Source organism: Ailuropoda melanoleuca, chromosome 7, assembly GCF_002007445.2.
Source record: "Ailuropoda melanoleuca isolate Jingjing chromosome 7, ASM200744v2, whole genome shotgun sequence".
Lineage (NCBI taxonomy): Eukaryota > Metazoa > Chordata > Mammalia > Carnivora > Ursidae > Ailuropoda > Ailuropoda melanoleuca.
The window spans coordinates 24838564-24856995 of NC_048224.1; the positions used below are offsets into that span (position 1 = coordinate 24838564).

The window sequence follows — 18432 nt, forward strand, 5'->3', positions numbered from 1 at the left end:
CCGCCCCAGGCCTTCACCTTTTCCCACACTCGTATCTACTTAAGAATAGACCATCTCCTCTCCTGGCTTACCAGCACAGGCTCCTTGGGCCCAGGCAGCAGATGGCTCCAGAAGGGTGTGGCTTTGGCATCAGAACTGTTGGCAGCAGGAGGGTGGCCCAGGGTTCCCCGGCGCCTCCGAGGGGCTGGCCCCTCATCCTCAGAGCTGACATCCACGGCTTCTCCAGCAGGAAGCAGCCTTCGCTTGGTGGGGCAGGGGCCTGGAGGTCCAGGGCCAGGGGGTGTGTGCTCGGGACTATGCCCATTGGCAGTGCCAGGGGACTCCCTAGGCCAAGGGCTGCCCCCGTTGCCCACCCCAGCCACTGGGCTCTTACCCCCTATTTGTGCAAGACTGTGCAAATCAGTGTCAAATGTGTGCAGCTGGCCCAGAGGGGCTGGCCCTGGGGAATCCCCCAGGGACCCCTGTCCCCCTGAATCTGGGGAAGCCCAGTCTCTGGTGTGCAAACTATTGCAGGAAGCATTTGATGGGGGACAGGGGGGACTCTGGGCCCCTGAAGTCCAAGGCGAGGTGGAGCTACCTCCCTGTTCCACAACACAGAGGCCATGATGGCAGAAATGCTGGCTGGTCACACCCAGTCCCAGCCCCAGTCCCTCTGGGCCTAGTAGCCTCACAGTAGATGGTTCTTCAGGGGGTAGTCCCTCTCTGGACCCCAGCCCAGGGCCTCTCTTCAGCTCCCTGGGAACCTCAGTGGGTGGGGCCGGCCGTTTCAGGGCCCTATGAGGCTCGGAGGTACCAGCTGGAGGGGAAAAGATGGATACCTGGTAAACCCCAGGGGATGTTGCCCCCCCTGCTGGGCTGTAGCCCATGAGCAGGCCACCCTGGAGGGCCCCCTGCCTGACTGCAGGCTGCGAAGGGCCAGCCTCTGATTCTGAGGATGGAGATGGCTCCGCCTGCACGTGGCGCATGAAGCCCCCCCTTGGGTCAGGGGGGCCCCCCCACACAGCCTTTATGCTGGGCCTGGGCTGGGGGGCCTGGGGACATCTGTGCAAGAGAAGAGAAGAAAAGGTGGTCAGAGGAATCAATGAGTCTTCTCCCTTCCACCTGAGTTTCAGATCCTCCCCCAGCCTGAAGAGGTAGCCTTATGGAGTTCCTGGGGGTGAAGGTGTCCAAAACCCCAGAAAGATTAATGGAATATTAATCCCATTAATAACAGAGACCAGTCCAAGAACTTCTAAGAGGGTACCATGATTACCTCGAGTTTCTTACGGGACCTGCTTCCCCTCCTTTTCCCTAGCACTCACCCCGATGAAGAGGCCTTAAGCCTAGCTGTGTGTTCCCTCTTCCTGACTGATGCCTTGCTCTCCTAGCTTGCAGTCTGGTCCATTCCTGCTGCACTGGCAAGGTGACTGCCACCATTCCGTGCAGCTCCTGGGCTCAGCCGGACCCTGAGGACAGAAGAACAGACATAAGCCAGGATCCCTGGAGCCGGTGGTAAGGCTCCTCTCCAACTGTGGGTTACCAGAGTACCCTCCAGGATATCCTTCTTCCATATGAAAAGCTCTTCAGAAACAGAAGGCACGGTCTTGGGATCCAGCACCCAGAGGGCAGAGCTGGGCTACCTAAGGAGTCAGAGAGAGGCAGGTCTCCATTCAATGCAATAATGATGTGAGAAGTAAGTTGTGGCAGGATGACCAGTTATCAGGGCCATGAGCAAAGGGGCTTTTTGCCCTGAATGTGAGGGGGGATGCAACACCCCAGGATCCAAGCGATCATGCCTCCTGAGAGTTGGTCAGGGAAAGAATTCAGCCCTCCTAGTCAGGGCCACCGAGTTGTATAACTCCTTCCCATAAGTCTATCTCCAAAGGGATAGTGCTACCCCAAATCCCTAAGAGCAGAGGTCTTGCAGAAACTCACACCCCACGAGCACTCCTCAGAGTATACAAACCTCAGGTCAGCTCAAAGGTAGCCCTTTGGACTTAAACTCCCAATTGCCCCCAGCAGTCTATCCCTTTAACAGGCCGCAACAAATCTAATCAAAAACAAGTGGGGGGGGGGGTGGAAGAGGCACTGCCAGAAGGCACTTTCCAGGACCTACCCTCCCCCTAGGCCCTGAACACTAGAGATAAGGCAGGGGCAGTCAGACAGCTGGAAACAACTAGGACTACCTCTCCACTTTGCCACAACATGTTGCACAAACAAAAACCCAAACCACTGTTTTTCTGCCAGGGCACAAGATGGTCTTTACTGACTAGTTCACCCCCAGGAACCCACACCGGGTGAGGGCAATGTCAAATTAAAGGCCATCTTCCTTTTTGTGGAAGGAAATACTGCCTCCAGAATCAAGCTTCTCCTTTGGGCAGCAGCCTGTGCTGCCTGCCATCCACAATGTCTTTTCCCCTTCAAGGAATGTCCCCTGTATGTCTACCTAAGTCCTGTCCTTACTCCTTGGCTAGCCCAAACGCCATTCCCTCCAGAAAGCCTACTCTGGCCACCCTAAACCATAAATCTCTCCCTCTCTCCTCTGAGACTCCACCTAAGGCAGTGTCACTATCTACTGTACCACAGTGACAGTTTTGCTTGCTCTTGTAGGTAAGATATCTCCTAGACAGCAGTGCCTGGGTGGCCCAGTCAGTTAAGCGGCTGACTTGGTTTCTGCTCAGGTCGTGATCTCAGTGTCATGAGATGGAGCCCGTCTGTGGGCTCCACACTCAATGTGTAGTCCGCTTGAGATTCTCTCTCCCTCTCCCTCTGCCCCTCCCACCTGTGCTCTCTCGATCTCTAAAATAAATAAATAAATCTTAAAAATAAAAAATAAAAGAAATCTCCTAGACAGACCATGGGGTTCTTGAGAATAGGTCTGTGCTCTGTCCCTCCACCAAACTCCAAGTATAGGGATTAAGCACATAGCAGCATACTTAAAAAAGTAGAACGGAAGACCAGAGATCTCAGCATTGTTCCTGGCAATGCAGAGAAAAACTCCCAGAATGAGAGAAGCAGAGAGATTACTTGTATAAACAGGGTCAGCAACAAAAGAGGTGGAAGTGGGGGGCAGGGAGAAAGGGAGAGAGTTGCACCCCAGAGACTGAAAAGCTTTCCTACACCAAGTTCCCATCATTGCACGCAACCCTACCATATTTCACCACGTTCTCAGTAGAAGTGAGACCACTAAGAAAATTCTGGTTCCCTGTGGTGGCTCGGGTACCTGGAAAGGGCAGAACTCCAATGACAGCACTGTAAGAGGTACAACCTGTATTCATCTCTACCCCTCCTTTCCTCTACCCAAGCCATACAGATTCAGAAAGGGCCTTTCCCTTAGCATTTCACCCCCTGGTCATCCAAGTTGGCCTCTTCAGTCCTTGCCTTGGGGAAGCCAGATGATGACATGATGCCCTACTTGACCCCAGCATGCTCATTATCCCAAAACCCTCTCAATTCCTGCTTTCTCAATGAGAAGCTCTAAGACTCACTTCCCTGCTACCCAGCCTGTCTGGCTCTAGACCATGGCTTCAAGCTGACTCATGGGGCAGGACTGTGGAGGAGGGGGGCAGGGTAGGGCAAACCTCACTCTGTGCAGGGGGTGGGCAGCAGCTGGCATCAAACAGCTGTGCCAGGCTCTGGCTGGCAAGGACTACAGTTCCCAACATGCCCAGCGAGCAAGGCCAGCAAAAACAACAAGTCCCAGAATACTATGGTTCTGTACCTCAGACACCTGCTAGGCCTGGGAGGTGGGGTAGGTGGGTGTTGGTACAGGTACAAGCTCCCAGGCTCACTCTCCCCTTCCCTTCAGTATTAAAGATATCCATTTCTACACTGATCAAGGAGGGTGACAGGAAGGAGAATTCCTCTCCATGTGCTTTCTACCCTCATCCTGTTCAGAGAGAACTGCCAGCTGCTCTGCATTTTGTCCCTATACATGTCCACACAAGCTAGGGCTGCTACTCCCATGGACCGCCACTGTGAGTAAGAAGGTCAACCTCTGGTCTCTCACCAACCCCTTGACCGCTGGCCTAAAACCTCTACCCTCAGTGGAGAAGGAGCAGATGTCAGCACCTCCTCCAAACTGAGCCCGGCAGACTCACCCTTTCTCCTGAACTCTGTTCTGGACGATTCCCCGACCCCCTGCTTAGTCTCCCAGGTCCATTCTCACCCCTCTCCTCCCCAGAGCCTGGGACAGGCCCCATTCCCTACTGGAGCTTCGGAGATTTGCTCTTTCCCCCTAGAACACACTCACCCCGCGCTTAAATTGGCTCCGCCGCGGCGGCCGCTGCTCCGGGCCCTTCCGTCCCGTCCCGTCCCGGTCCCTCCCCTCGAATCCCGGGTCCTCCCCGCCACGGGCCCCCAACCCAGACAAAGGGTGGCTCAGGCAGAGCCCTGCTTTGCTAGGCTGTTCTCTGTTCAGCTTCGTGTGCAACACTAGCGGGCTCTGGAGCCCGCAGCCCCCCAACCACTGCCGCACCCCTCCCCGCGACTGTCCCTCCCCGTGGCCGCCCCGGCTCCGCGCTGCCGACTCCGCTGCCCCTCTGACTCACAGGCCATTTCCTACCAGCTGATGGGGCCGCCCGCCCCGCCCAATGCCCCAACACCCCCGCCGCTGCGAACGCGGCCGCCACGCCCCCCTAAGACCACGCCCCCCATGGGCAGCTATCATGCTGACTGGCCCAGAGGAGTCCAGCCTCTCCACGACCTCAAGTGTGAGGCACGCCCCCTCCAAGAGACGCACGCCCATTGGTCCAAAAGGGGGCAGGCCTACCCGGGACCACCCCGCCCATCCCTTAACCCCTCATCTGCCGGAATCCAAAGGAGCTCCCTGCCTTGCCATTTAACCCTTTCAAAGGCTTAGGCCTCCTACTTCTCACCTCCGCCCTTCCTCTTCCGACGGTGTTTAATAGGACGCCCTAGGGCTTTCATAGAAACGGTTCGACAATCTCCAAAGTCAGCCTGCTCTTCCTACACCAAACCCTAAATATCCCCACTCCCATTCATCTCTCCCTTCCTTGCAAACCAGAGCTTCAGAGACCAGAGGACTGTTGAAATCGAGAAAGCTTCCTTCATGTCAGAGCAGATGAAATAGTCCAGTAGTGGGACCTTATCTCCTTCCATCGAGAAATGGTATTCTTTCTTTCCTTACTCTACATGACGTTTTTTTTGCCTTCATTAGAGGGGCCCCAAGGACTCCTGAGATAGGGATATATTTAATTCAGGGACCTACACACCCCTATTTGTTTCTCTCAACTAACTACCATTCTGAGATCAGGCTGTTTCATCCCTTCTACCAGTACTCTCTCTTCATAGGAGACAGAGCACCCAGAGGAAGTGGGATAGGAAGGCTTCCGCCTTTAGTGGGGGAGATGTGCCCAACTCTTGCGATGAAGCTCACTCCCATGACTCACAGCTCCCTCGAAACTCTCCACCCTCCCCCTGAGTCACTGGGCTCCAGGCTCAGGCCAGAATGAGCCAAATTAAGTGGCAGCAGAATCAGCATTCTTAATTCTTGTCCTCCTATTCTTTAAATGACCAGGATGGAAACCTCTGCAAGGATGGGACATTAAAAGATACTTTTTAGAGGGGCTGCTTTAGGGGCAAGCTAAGAAAATACGTAGCCCTAACTACCTTTCCCTTTGCACTTGTTGACAAGTCAGTTTCCAAACTTAGGAAGCTTTTTCCATCAGTCTTCCAGAGAAGCAAGCAAATATCAGAGACAAAAGAGGAAAGACTCAGGACACCAGCCTGGATCAGTCAGCAGAACATGGGACTCTTGATTTTGGGGTTGTGAGTTCAAACCCCACGTTGGGTGTAGGGATTACTTAAAAATAAAATCTTAAATCAACAACAACAAAAAACAAAGAGGGAAGACTCGAACTGATGACTGGAGAACTGGCATCAGCCAGGGTAGGCTCCCTGGCTGTGCCTCCAGAAGAGGGGGAGTCCATTCTTCCATAGTTCAGAGCCCACAGAAGGCCCAAGGTCCTTGTTTCTACCTTGCCTGTGCTGCAGGCCCCAAAGGCCCTGAGGTTGTCAGTAGACAGTAAAAAAAGGCTCCCCTCCCCCTACTTCCTCCTTGTGCCCTAGACTTAGAAAAAGTAAGTAACCTTTCCCCTAGGCTCCCTTCCTCACCTCAGACCAGGAGAAAAACCCTGAAAAAAAATCCAGTTGCCATGGACTGACTTGTTCATTGGTTCCCTAATGGCAAGGAACAGGACTCAGGAAATTTTCAAAATCCTGAACAAAATGGCAGAGTACCAAATTAAGAACGTACTTGCCTTAGTAAAAGCTTACTAGGAAGACAAATAGACACAGAACACTATAGGAAATGAACAGTCCCTTGGTGATGCCACAGAACAAGCAGTAAGTTCTGTTTTACTGCCACTAACATAGGCCCAGGCCTTAGTTACTTGCAAAGGTCAGGGGGGCAATAGTTCAGCGGGAAGGTCAAAGATGTTCTAGGCCTCCATATGCCCTAGGAAAGCAGCATGGTGCAATCAAGACGCCTTACCTAGCTGCCCCAAACTCTTACCCTCCTTTTTTTTTTTTTTTTTACAGCAGTTATCACCGCCTGGCTTCCTCTGCCACACACACACACACACACACACACACACAATTTCTTTCTCCCTGTATTAGAATGGAAGCTCTGTGAGAGCAGCAATGTTGCTTTGTTCACGCTAGTATTCCCAGAATCGATATCAGTGCCTGGCACATAATAAGCACTCAATAAACATTGGCTGAAAGAAATGATGAGCCCTGGACTGAGTGAACAGCAATCAGAAGACCTGGGTCCTAATTCCTGCTCTTTCACTATGAGACCTAGAGAAAGTCACAGTCTCTGGCTGTAAAGTTTCAACTCTGTAAGGTGAGGGGTTTGTATAGATGTCGGCCACTGAGGGCCTCTGCAACTCTGGCCTTATATTGCTATGATTCTAATAGCTGTTGTTCACGCAAATCCATTTTCAGAGAATGGACCCAAATGTCTGAATGCCCTCCTCCATATAGTGAAGCAGAGAGGCTATATACTCCAGCCTCAGCACAGCAAACTGATGCCCTTTCTCTTCACGCCCCACCCACTCACACAAATGCCTCAGTCCTGAGGAAGCTGGAGTGTTTGCCCTAGGCCCGCCTCTCTGAGAGACAGTCTGGGAAGCTGTGTTGCCATAGCAATCAGCTCCTCCTCAAAAGCCTTCAGCCTGCCCTCCCTTACCCCACCCTACCCCACGGCTTTGTCTAGCCTCAGCACCCCCTCCCTCCCCAGCCAGTCACAGCTAGAAGGAGGTTGGCTAGGGGCCCCTTTCAGTAACACTGTCACACTCATCCAGCCCCTGTGTGGAAGGCAGGCCTTTTTTCACCCTCTCCCAGCTAGCCCAGGGGCAAATAGGACTTTGGTACTACATCAAGGCCCTCAGGGAACTTGAGGAGCTCCCTGGAGGACTAGGCCCTAGTCCCTTTCTGACCATCCGCTTCCAAGCCAGGAGTGTGGGAGCCATTCCAGCTGAGGCTGGAATCTCATACCCTTTCTGGAGTTCAGCCTGCCATAGTAGCCTATCTCTCAAAATATACATCAAAGACTCAGTAATTTTCACCCTTCCCACAGAAGCCCATTTTTTAGGATCCTAGGGTTCCCCACTGAGGAGAAGGAAAAGGGTGGGAAAAATAAGTCTGTGGCAAGTGGTAAAAAAACTACCAGCCAGTCACTTGTGGGGGCTGTTGGGAGAGATCTTGGTAGGAGTAGGGTGAGGTCTGGGCCTTGCTGCTGGTAACTAGGGTCTGTGGCCATTGAGCACAAAGTTCCGGGCAGGGTACAGCTCCTAAACCCACAAGTCCCAGGCCAGGCCCCAGGGCGAGGAAGGAAGTGGGAAATGAGCACACCCAGAGCATAGGGCAGGGCAAAGTGGGGGAGGGGGAAGACAGGGACCAAGGCAAGCTTCTGGGAGGAACAGGAACTAGAGTGGGGGTTAACAGGAACACCAGCTGGGGGAAGAAACTCCAGTCTCAGCCAGACAGATCCAAAGCTGACTGAGGAGACAGCCACAGAAGACCTAGTAGCACGTGGGGCCTGATCCTCCCTAAGAGTGGTCAGGCCTGAAGGTGTTATTAGGAGCCAAGGAGCCAGGAGCACTACGGACTGGCTTCTTTAACCCACCAATTCCATCATGCCATTCCTAGAACACAGTAAACAAGCCTCTTTCTGAGTCTCTACAAAGCCGCAAGTCTTTCTCAAAGGACTAGGGGTTCTTCTCCCCTCAATTGGGGCCTACAACCCTTTCCCCTCACACAGTGCCCACAACCCCATCCCTTCTTTCTGTACACAGTCCCTCTGTCCCTCCATCTCTCCCACACTCTGGACCACCAGCTCTTCTCCATCATACAGCACCTGCTTCCCCCAAAGCAACTTCAGATCCCCTCCCCCTCAAGTATAGCCAGTCTCCAACCCTCCACATCAGACAGAAACCTAGCCCCCTCACACTGTACCTCTAGCCTCCGCAAAGCACTCCCGTCTCTCCCCCACAAGGGCCCCTGGAGAATGCACCTGCTTACCCACACGTTGAGCCCCCAAGTCCTCCCCCAACTCTTGTCTTCCTCCCCCCCCACAGCAGTCTTCAGATTCTCTCCTACTCTAACGTGCCCCCCACCTCCTCATGTTTGCCCAAGCGCACCCCCATCCTAGTCCCTTCTTTCACGCGCACCCCACCCCACACCTGTAGTTCCGTGAGTCCCGTTGCACCTGAGGAGGTAGTGGGTTGGGGCAGTTACAGAGAGGCCCTAGCAGCAGCCTCGGCCTGCAAACCTCACCCCTTCTGTCCGAGCCCCGCCCCCGCAACGCCGAGGCCCACCCCCTCCCTTGTCCCACCTCCCACCTTCTCGGGGTTCGTCCCCTTTCCTAGTTTCTTTAATTCCTTTGGCTCCTCCCCTGTAACACAGGCCCCGCCCCCTATGACTCCGCCCCTTCTCGTCTTCTCTGCGTTTCCCAGGGAACATCCGCTAGTCCCTAACCCCTTCCCTGATCCCCGCCCTTTTCTGGTCTCTCCGCCTTTCGCTGGGACCCGCCCCTCGGATTCCAGCCTGGCAGAACCCTGGCCAGCCCCTCTTCCACCGCGAGCCAGGGTCGGTCTCAGAGACTCTCCTACCCCCACCCCTTCTCCCGCTCGCCTCACCCGGGCGCTAGCGCTTCAGCCCGGATCCGCCGGCTCTGATTGGCGGCGGCGGCCCCAATGGATGGCGGAGGAGACAAAGTGATGGCCGCAGGTCGCCTCAGGTCCCACCCGGCCACGTGCGGCTTCTGTGATGACAGGTCTAGAGGGGCGGGGCCTTGGCCCGCAGGGTGCGGGCCTAGGCTGACCGGATTAGGCTGGGGGTGGAGGAGCCGAAGCTGGCATCAAAGCGCTAGCCTGAGGGCACGGAGCCCGACTAGGGCTCTCCCGGGCTTTCGAGTTAGTGTGAGCTGCCTGCGGAACTTGAGTCTTTTTCTGGGGATGTGTGGGTTAGCGCGCGCATTTGCCTTAATGGGGAGGTCTGTGGGGTTTGCAAGGTAGTGCAAGGAGTCTCAGAGGTATGTGAAGATGGGAGAATCTGGTTGGTGGGGTTTCAAGTCTGTGAGGTTGAGCAAGTGCCTGCAGCCTACGCTGTGCGGGAGAATCTCAGTTCTGGGAGATGGACAGTAACAATCAGATCTGTACCTGTGGAAGGTGGGTCAGCAAAGAGTTCTGTGAATTTTAGGAGCCTAAGTGTTAATACGAAGTTAGAAGAGTCTGCAGTAGCCGGAGAGAAGTAGGGCCTTTGCTTTGTACAAGTGTCAAGTGATTATGTGAGTTACATATGTTCTTAGTTTAATTAGCGCTTGAGTCTTCTCTCCAATTTACACTCGCCCTGCTATCCCGAGATACAGCGGGGGGAAGTCCTGCTGGTAGCTGGTAAGCTACCTGCAGATGGCAAGCTACCTGTAGATGGCAGCACAGGACCCTTGCAGAACTGAAGGGGCTCGGCCTCTCCGTAGAGCTGGCGGTATCGATTGTGGGTCAAACCTGACGAAGTTCTCAGAAAGTCGCAGATTCTTTAAGTTTCTGGGACTTTCTCTCTGTGAGTAGTTAAGTTGGTTTACTGAACACCAATTGTATGCAAAGAAAAAAAAAGTTTTTTTCTCTATCCTCAAGGAACTTGTTTGGGTCGTCATACGAATACCTAGATAATCCTACAGACAGTAAAGTTGGAAGGGTTTTGGGTAGTGGAAAAAGCATAGGGTTTGTAGTCATTTGTGTTGGCCTCTGAATTTTGGGTATTGGGTATTTACTAGCTGTATGAATTTGGCTAAATTACTTGACTTTAAAAAATGAGCTTTATTTTAGAACAATTTTAGATTTTAGAAAATTTATGAAGGTAATTCAGATTTTCCATATACCCCACTCAATTTCCCTTCTTGTTAACATTTAAATTGGTACGGTTCATCTGTTACAATTAATTAACCAATATTGATACATTATCATTAACTAAAGCCCATACCTTATTCAGATTTCCTTGGTTTTTCCTTATGCTGTTTTTCTGTTCCAGGATCCCATCCAGGATAGCAATTGCATTTAGTTACCATGTCTCCTTAAATTTCTCTTGGGGGTGACATTTTCTCAGACTTCCTTGTTTTTGATGACCTTGATGGTTTTACCATCAGATATTTTATAGAATGTCTTTCAGTGGGATTTGTCTGATGTGTTTCTCATGATTAGACTGAGGTTATGGATTCGGGGAAGAAAGACTCCTGAGTTAAAGTGTCAGGTTCACCTGACAGCTGTCCCATCCAAAGCCCCTGATCAGCAGGAAGTACTTATGATTGCTCCTCACCCTTTTTCCCTAAGAGCAGTTAGGGTTACCTCTTCAGAGGGAGTAATGATGAAGGATAGTTGGAAGGCAGGCAAGCAGGAACGAGGCACACCTCCCCCGCCCCAAGAGGAAAACCATCCTTAATAGGATTTTACACCACCCTGGAAGGAGCCCTCCACCCTTTGCCATGTGATAGATAGATGACAAAAACCTGATTGGATGACAGGTGCAGGGAGGGTTAATCAGATTAAAACAGCCGCCAACAAGACCATAAAAACCCCTGGACTTAGAAATTCTGGTGGCAACCCTCTCAGGTCCCCTCCTTCCTTGGGAGTTTTGTACTATAACTTTGCTATCACTCAATAAATCTTGCTTTGCTGCCAACCAAAAAAAAAAAAAAAGTGCCAGTTTCATCACATCATATCAATCTATGTGTGTGTGTATGTGGTATGTTTATATCCACAATACTGGCATTATACTGTTTATTCATATTACAGGTTTTTATTTTAAATCAATGGCTCTTAAACATTCTCTGAATATTCTACAAGATTTAAAAATATTTCTTTATGAGGGGCCCTTGGACAGTTCAGTTGGTAGAGCATGTGACTCTTGATCTCAGGGTCAGGAATTCGAGCCCAATGTTGGGTGTAGAAGTTACATTGAAAAATAATAATAAAATTAAAGAAAATAAATAAAAAAGATTTCTTTATGAAATATTTTATTTTTTTAAAGATTTTATTTATTTATTCGACAGAGAGAGAGACAGCCAGTGAGAGAGGGAACACAAGCAGGGGGAGTGGGAGATGAAGAAGCAGGCTCCCAGTGGAGCCCGATGTGGGGCTCCATCCCAGGACGCTGGGATCACGCCCTGAGGCGAAGGCAGACGCTTAACTACTGAGCCACCCAGGCACCCCCTTTATAAATATTTTAGACACAGAAAGTTATAAAGAATACTATAACAAACATCCACATTCTTCTCACAGAGCGTTATCAAATCTTAATATTTTACCACATTTGCCTCGAATTCTCTCTTAAGGAAATTAATATGTCAGGTAAGTTGAGCTTTTATATACTCCTTCCTAATCTCATTCCATTCTCTCGCTTGCTCCTCATCTTCTCTCCCCAGAAGTAACCACTATTCCAAACTGGTATTTATTTTTCCTCTACATTTAAAAAAATAAATTTATTGACTGATGTACATGTATTTCTATTGGCTATATGCTTAGAAGTAGAACTGCTGAGTAACAGGGCGTGTATATGTTCAGCTTCAGTAGATATTGCCAATATTTTTTTTTCCAAAGTTATTGTAGCAGTTCACATTCCCACAATACATGAGAAGTCTAGTTTCTCCACTTTCTGGCCAACTCTTGATGTTGTCAGTCTTTTTAATTTCAGCTATTCTAGTGTATATACAGTGGTATCTCACTGTGGCCTTAGTTTGCATTTCCCTGATATCTAGTAAATTTGGGCACCTTTTTGTATGTCTCTTGGTTATCTTTCGTGACTTGCCTGGTCAAGTCCTTAGCCTATTTTTCTATTTGGTTGTCTTTTTTCTATTTGTAGGAGCTCTTTGTATATTCTGGATATGATTCTTTTGTTAGAGAAATCTATTGCAAATACCTTTTCCCACTCTGCAGCTTGCATTTTTATTTTCTAAGTGGTGTTTTTCAATGAACAGAAGTTCTTTTTTTTTTTTTTAAAGATTTTATTTATTTATTCGACAGAGATAGAGACAGCCAGCGAGAGAGGGAACACAAGCAGGGGGAGTGGGAGAGGAAGAAGCAGGCTCATAGCGGAGGAGCCTGGTGTGGGGCTCGATCCCATAACGCCGGGATCACGCCCTGAGCTGAAGGCAGACGCTTAACCGCTGTGCCACCCAGGTGCCCCCAATGAACAGAAGTTCTTAACCTTAATAGAGTCCAATTTATTTCATTGTTTGTGAATAATGCATTTTTTGCCTATTTAGGAAGTTTTTGCCCAGCAGTGCTTCCAGCCCATGCAGCCTGTACCTGTGCTTTAATAAAAAACCACCTTAAAAAGAAAATGAAGTCTTTGCCTATCCCAAGGTAATGAATATATTCTCTTATGTCATTGTCTAGAAGCTTTATTATTTTACCTTTTATAAGTCATCTGCAATGGATTTTGTGTATGGTGTGAGGTAGGAGACAAGATTCATTTCTCCCCCCATATGGTTATAGAATTAATCCAGTACTTTTTGTTGAAAACATTGTCAAAGTACAATTTCCAAAAAGTTAAAAGCAAGATTCTTATAGGAATACAGAATGAAAACCTGACAGAAATTCATTTAACTCATTACTGAGGGGATAAGGAGGATGGTAAAGCATGTTCAATGAGTGTTCAAGCAAATGAGGTATTGTATCAAAGTTGTGGTGGGGTGATATGTTTATATATATGCATATATGTGCACATATATGTGTATGTATATATACATGTGTTTATATATACATATATACATATATGCATATCTATGCATACACACACACGTACACATAGATAGGGATAGAGACAGAGAAATTTTATTATAAGGAATTGGCTCACGGGATTATGGAGGCTAACAAGTCCCAAGATCTTTAGCTGGCAATGTGGAGACCCGGAAGAGGTGATGGTATAGTTCCAGTCCCAGTCCAAAGGCCTGATAAAAAAGCTGACAGTGTGGTTCCAGTCTGAAAGCCAGCAGGCTCAAGACCCAGGAAGAGCTGATGTTTCAGCCTGAGGCTAAAGGCAGGATAAAGGACCAATGTCCCAGTTCAGAGAACTGGCCAGTCAGAGAGAAATTTTCTCTCTCTCTCTTTTAAAGATTTTATTTTTAAATAATCTCTATATTCAACATGGAGCTCAAACTCACAACCCTGAGATCAAGACTCTCTACAGACTTAGCCAGCCAGGCACCTGGAGAAATTTTCTCCTACTCAGCCTTTTTGATCTAGTGAGGGCTTCAGCTGATTGGATGAGGCCCACCCACATTAGGAAGAGCAATCTGCTTTACTCAGTCTATTCAAATATTAATCTCATCCAGAAACATCCACCCAGAATAATGTTTGACCAAATATTTGGGCACCTTGTGGCCCAGTCAAGTGGACACATAAAATTAACCATCACAGGTATTTATAGGCATTTGAAAAAAGAATGTTAGATAAAAGTTAGTTAAAACTGGATAATGTCTACAGGATAATAACACCATAACCTTTTCTTTTCTTTTTTCCTTCCTTCCTTCCTTCCTTTCTTTTTTTTTTTAGATTTATTTATTTATTTTACAGAGAGAGAGAGTGCATGCAAGCATAAGTGGGAGGAGGGGCAGGGAGAGGGAGAGAGAGGGAAAGAAGCAGACTCCCTACTGAGCATGGAGCCCAATGTGGGGCTCAATTTCATGACCTTGAGATCATGACCTGAGCCAAAATCAAGACTTGGATGCTTAACTGGCTGAGCCACCCAGGTGCCCTCTTTTTTTTCTTTATTTCAGTAATCTCTCCACCCGACTTAGGGCTCAAACTCACAACCGACCTCAAGATCAAGAGTTGCATGCTCTTCTGACTGAGCCATCCAGGTGCCCCTATAACCTTTTCTACTAATCAGAAATCCTTTACATCATTACCAGTCAAAAATATGTAAGTTAACACATGACTTCACAGAGTTTTAGCCTTTAATCAATAATAAATAGAGGGGCGCCTGGGTGGCACAGCGGCTGAGCGTCTGCCTTCGGCTCAGGGCATGATCCCGGCGTTACGGGATCGAGCCCCACATCAGGCTCCTCCTCTGGGAGCCTGCTTCTTCCTCTCCCACTCCCCCTGCTTGTGTTCCCTCTCTCTGGCTGTCTATCTCTGTCGAATGAATAAATAAATAAAATCTTTAAAAAAATAATAATAATAATAATAAATAGAGAATGAGTTAAGCACAAGTATATTGCCTTCATAGTTCATCTTTGGCTAGCCGTACTTCCTTTTCTTTGCAGCATTTTCAAGTTGTGGATGATTTTTGTCAACAAAATAATTTTTACTCCCACTGCTCTACATTGTCTCTTTTTTCATAAAACAAGTGTTCATCACAAGTGTTCTTCATTGCTATAATTTTGTAATAAATATTGATATCTGGTAGTCCATGTCTTCCAACTTTAAGATTGTAAGGTTATATTAACTATTCTTGGCCATTCCATTTCCATATAATTTTTTTTAAGTAAACTCTACACCCAGTGTGGGGCCAAACTCATGACCCTGAGATCAAGGGCTATATGCTTTACAGACTGAGCCAGCCAGGCACCCCCCTGTATAAATTTTAAGATCAGCTTATCACTTTGTATACACTCACACACACACAAACCTACCTACTAGGATTTTCATTAGGATTGTGTTGAATCTATAGACAAAACATTTAGATTGTTTCTAGTTTTTTGCTGCTACAAATAAATTAACTTTCCTTTATTTAATAAAGAGGTTATAGAACTTTATGGGAATCCTTTCACTTTAGGCCCAAAGGAAAAATAATAATTTAGTGACTCTAAGCACACTGATCTTTTAAAACAAATATTGAGGGAGATTTTATTTTGCCAAGAGGAATTTGTAGGTCAACAAGTTGAGTATATATTTTAACATATTTCAGTGATTTTAACTTTTTACATGTTGAGTTTGAGGTACCAGAATAGTCTTCAGGTAGAGAAATCTAGCAGGTTATTGGACGTATGGGTCTGTAGCTGATGAGAACAGTCTGAACTAAAGATACAGATTTGGTATCTATTGACATATATAGATAGCAGATATCTGTGAGCAAGGTTAGAGTTTGTGAAGGAAAAAATGGGTTCTACACAGAGACTTGGGGCTCTACTTCATGTCTATATTAACTAATTTGAGGAGGAAAATGAGCCTCAGTAGCAGTAGATTAAGGAGCAAGGGCGCCCTAGATCTTGTGTGTATATGTGTTGGGAGTGTGGGCAGGCCTTGCTCTGTGCCATAGAGCTTTTCATGGTTCCTTGCGCTGGGCAGGGCTATGTTAGTTCTGAGTTCCTTATCTCTACCACATCTCCCACTAATCCCCCAACTCCCAAACCTTATGCTTTTTCCTGGCCCTTTGTGTGTTTTGGATCTTGGAAACAGTAACTCTTCTCTTTTTGCCAGTAGGGTTGACTTCCTCTAGTCACCTGGATTCACCCATCTGTCCAGGTTCATAAAGATAGGAATTGATCTCCAGCAGCCCAGGACCAGGCAAGAGAGCACAGCACAGCAACAGTGAGAGCTGGGGAGAGCACCCAGTGGGACATGGGCAAGTCAGCTTCCAAGCAGTTTAATAATGAGGTCCTGAACAACAAGTGCTAGCAGCAGCATGGCGTCCCCCCACACTGAAGCTCTGCAAGAGACCAGCCAGGAGGCTCAGCATTATGCAGAAGTCCTGGCCAGCCCAAGGATGCTCAAGCCCAGCCCAGAGTCCAGTCATGGCCGGTTCGGAGAGAACCTGGCATGGGCCTCCTCTGATCAGACAGGAAAGGAGATGGCCAATAGATGGTACAGTGAAATCAAGAAGTACAACTTCCAGCAGCCTGACTTCACCTCCAGGACTGGACACTTCACAGCCATGGTATGGAAGAAAACAAAGAAGATGGGAATGGGGAAGGCACCTGCAAGTGAGGGGTCTTCCTTCATGGTGGCCCGATACTTCCCAGCAGGAAATGTCATCAACTAGGCTACTTTGAAGAAAATGTCTTGCCTCCAAAGAAGAAATTCATTAAATGTAATGGGAAGATGGTTGACTTAAGGTGGATACGAAGTGCCTAGAACAATAAAAACTCAGCTGTGTGTGTCCCTGTGGGTGTATGTGCTTGTATTTGTGATGCATGTGAGTGTGTCTTGCACACACACTTGGATATACAGTTCTGCATGAACTTTTCTTTTCTTTTTTTTTTTAGAAAGAGAGAGAGTGCAGGTATAGGGGGTGGGGGATAGAGGGGCAGAGGCAGAGGGAGATCTTCAGCAGGCTCCACACCCAGCGCAGAGCCTGATGCAGGGCTCCATCTTATGACCCTGAGATCATGACCTGAGCCAAAATCAAGAGTCAGATGCTTAACAGACTGAACTACCCAGGCATCCCTGCATAAACTTATTCTTATCAAAGGAAGGAGCATATAAAGCCTTTACTGGTTACCTAGACCACATTTATTTGGACTTTAGGGGAAAATCAATTTTAAATTTTTTTGTTATTTTTTAAGCAAATTTATTTATTTATTTAAAAGATTTTATTTATTTATTTGACAGAGATAGAGACAGCCAGCGAGAGAGGGAACACAAGCAGGGGGAGTGGGAGAGGAAGAAGCAGGCTCCCAGCAGAGGAGCCCGACGTGGGGCTCGATCCTGCAACGGCGTGATCACGCCCTGAGCCAAAGGCAGTTGCCTAACCGCTGTGCCACCCAGGCGCCCCTTAAGCAAATTTATTTTGTACATTTCTTAAAATATCCATCTTCGGATTTTTTGTGTTCTAATGTTTGTGATGCTTAGAAGTGAAGTTCATTTTATGCGATCATGCATTGTAGTCTACTTTTGGTAGATTTAAGAATTTAAAATTTAAGAATGTCTTTTTTTCCTTAAAGATTTTATTTTTAGGGGCACCTGGCTGGCTCAGTTGGAAGAGCGCATGACTTCTTTTTTTTTTTTTTTAAGATTTTATTTATTTATTTATTTATTTGAGAAAGAAAGAGAGAGAGAGTGAGCATGAGCAGGGAGAGAGGGACAAGCAGACTCCCGGCTGAGCAGGGAGCCCAGCATGGGACTTGATCCCAGGATTCCAGGATCATGACCTGAGCCAAAGAAAGAGGCTTAACCGGCTGAGTCATCCAGGCGCCCCAGCACATGACTCTTGATCTGAGAGTTGTGAGGTCAAGCCCCATGTTGGGTGTAGAGATTAACAAAATAAAAAACCAAAGCAAATTTTTAAGTAGTTTTCCTTGGCTCCTGATGAGTCCACAGTTGTCAGGACTGTTCACTTGTTGTTTTTTTTGACAAGTCAATGCTGAATTTGAAGTGACTGAAGAATTAGCCTCGATGAATAGTCTGCATGAAACAATTACAGGTGAAAATGTTTTCAAGGAAGTTGAGAAAACACTAATTCAGCACAACCTGAAGTGGAATCTGCTAAACTGTGTCACAACCAATGGTGGCAAAAATACATGTGGAGCAGAAAAAAGGCTTAGTTCAACAAATTTACAAACCTTGTGAAAATGTAATGTATTTAAAGTGTATGGTTATTCATGGGGTGCCTGGGTGGCTCAGTTGGTTGAGCATCCGACTCTTGGTTTCTGCGCAGGCCATGATCTCATGGGTCGTGAAGTCCAGCCACATTGGGCTCCGTGCTCAGTGGGGAGTCTGCTTGAAGATTCTATCCTTCTGCCTCTCCCCTATGCTTTAAAAAAAAGATTTTAAAAGATTTTTTAGAAGATTTTATTTATTTATTTGACACAGAGAGAGAGAGAGCACAGCAAGGCGAGTGGCAGGCAGAAGGAGAGGGGGAAGCAGGCTCTCCGCTGAGCAGGGACTCAATCCCAGGATCCTGGGCCAAAGGCAGGCGCTCACCAATTGAGTCAACCAGGCACCCCCGCAATTACTTTAAAAATAAATAAAAACTTCACTTAAAAAATTA

General features: G+C 48.0%; 1 protein-coding gene and 1 pseudogene across 9 annotated transcripts in view; one reads left to right on the plus strand and one right to left on the minus strand.

Annotated features, from left to right (window-relative positions):
- Window positions 1-9269, minus strand: part of FAM214B (family with sequence similarity 214 member B) — a 12084-nt gene extending 2815 nt beyond the window's left edge. Inside the window, exons 1-4 of one of the 9 annotated variants that reach the window (XM_034664069.1) lie at window positions 8688-8791; window positions 1528-1619; window positions 1302-1445; window positions 72-1041 (exon numbers count right to left, since the gene is read on the minus strand). In XM_034664069.1, coding sequence (XP_034519960.1) covers window positions 72-965 — 894 coding nt within the window. In that variant the 5' untranslated portion in view covers window positions 966-1041; window positions 1302-1445; window positions 1528-1619; window positions 8688-8791. The other 8 variants (XM_034664071.1, XM_034664074.1, XM_019809872.2 and 5 more) reach the window with 8 other exon arrangements.
- A 134-nt stretch (window positions 9270-9403) lies between these two features.
- Window positions 9404-16734, plus strand: LOC100472060 (annotated as a pseudogene).
- Window positions 16735-18432: the final 1698 nt, after the last annotated feature.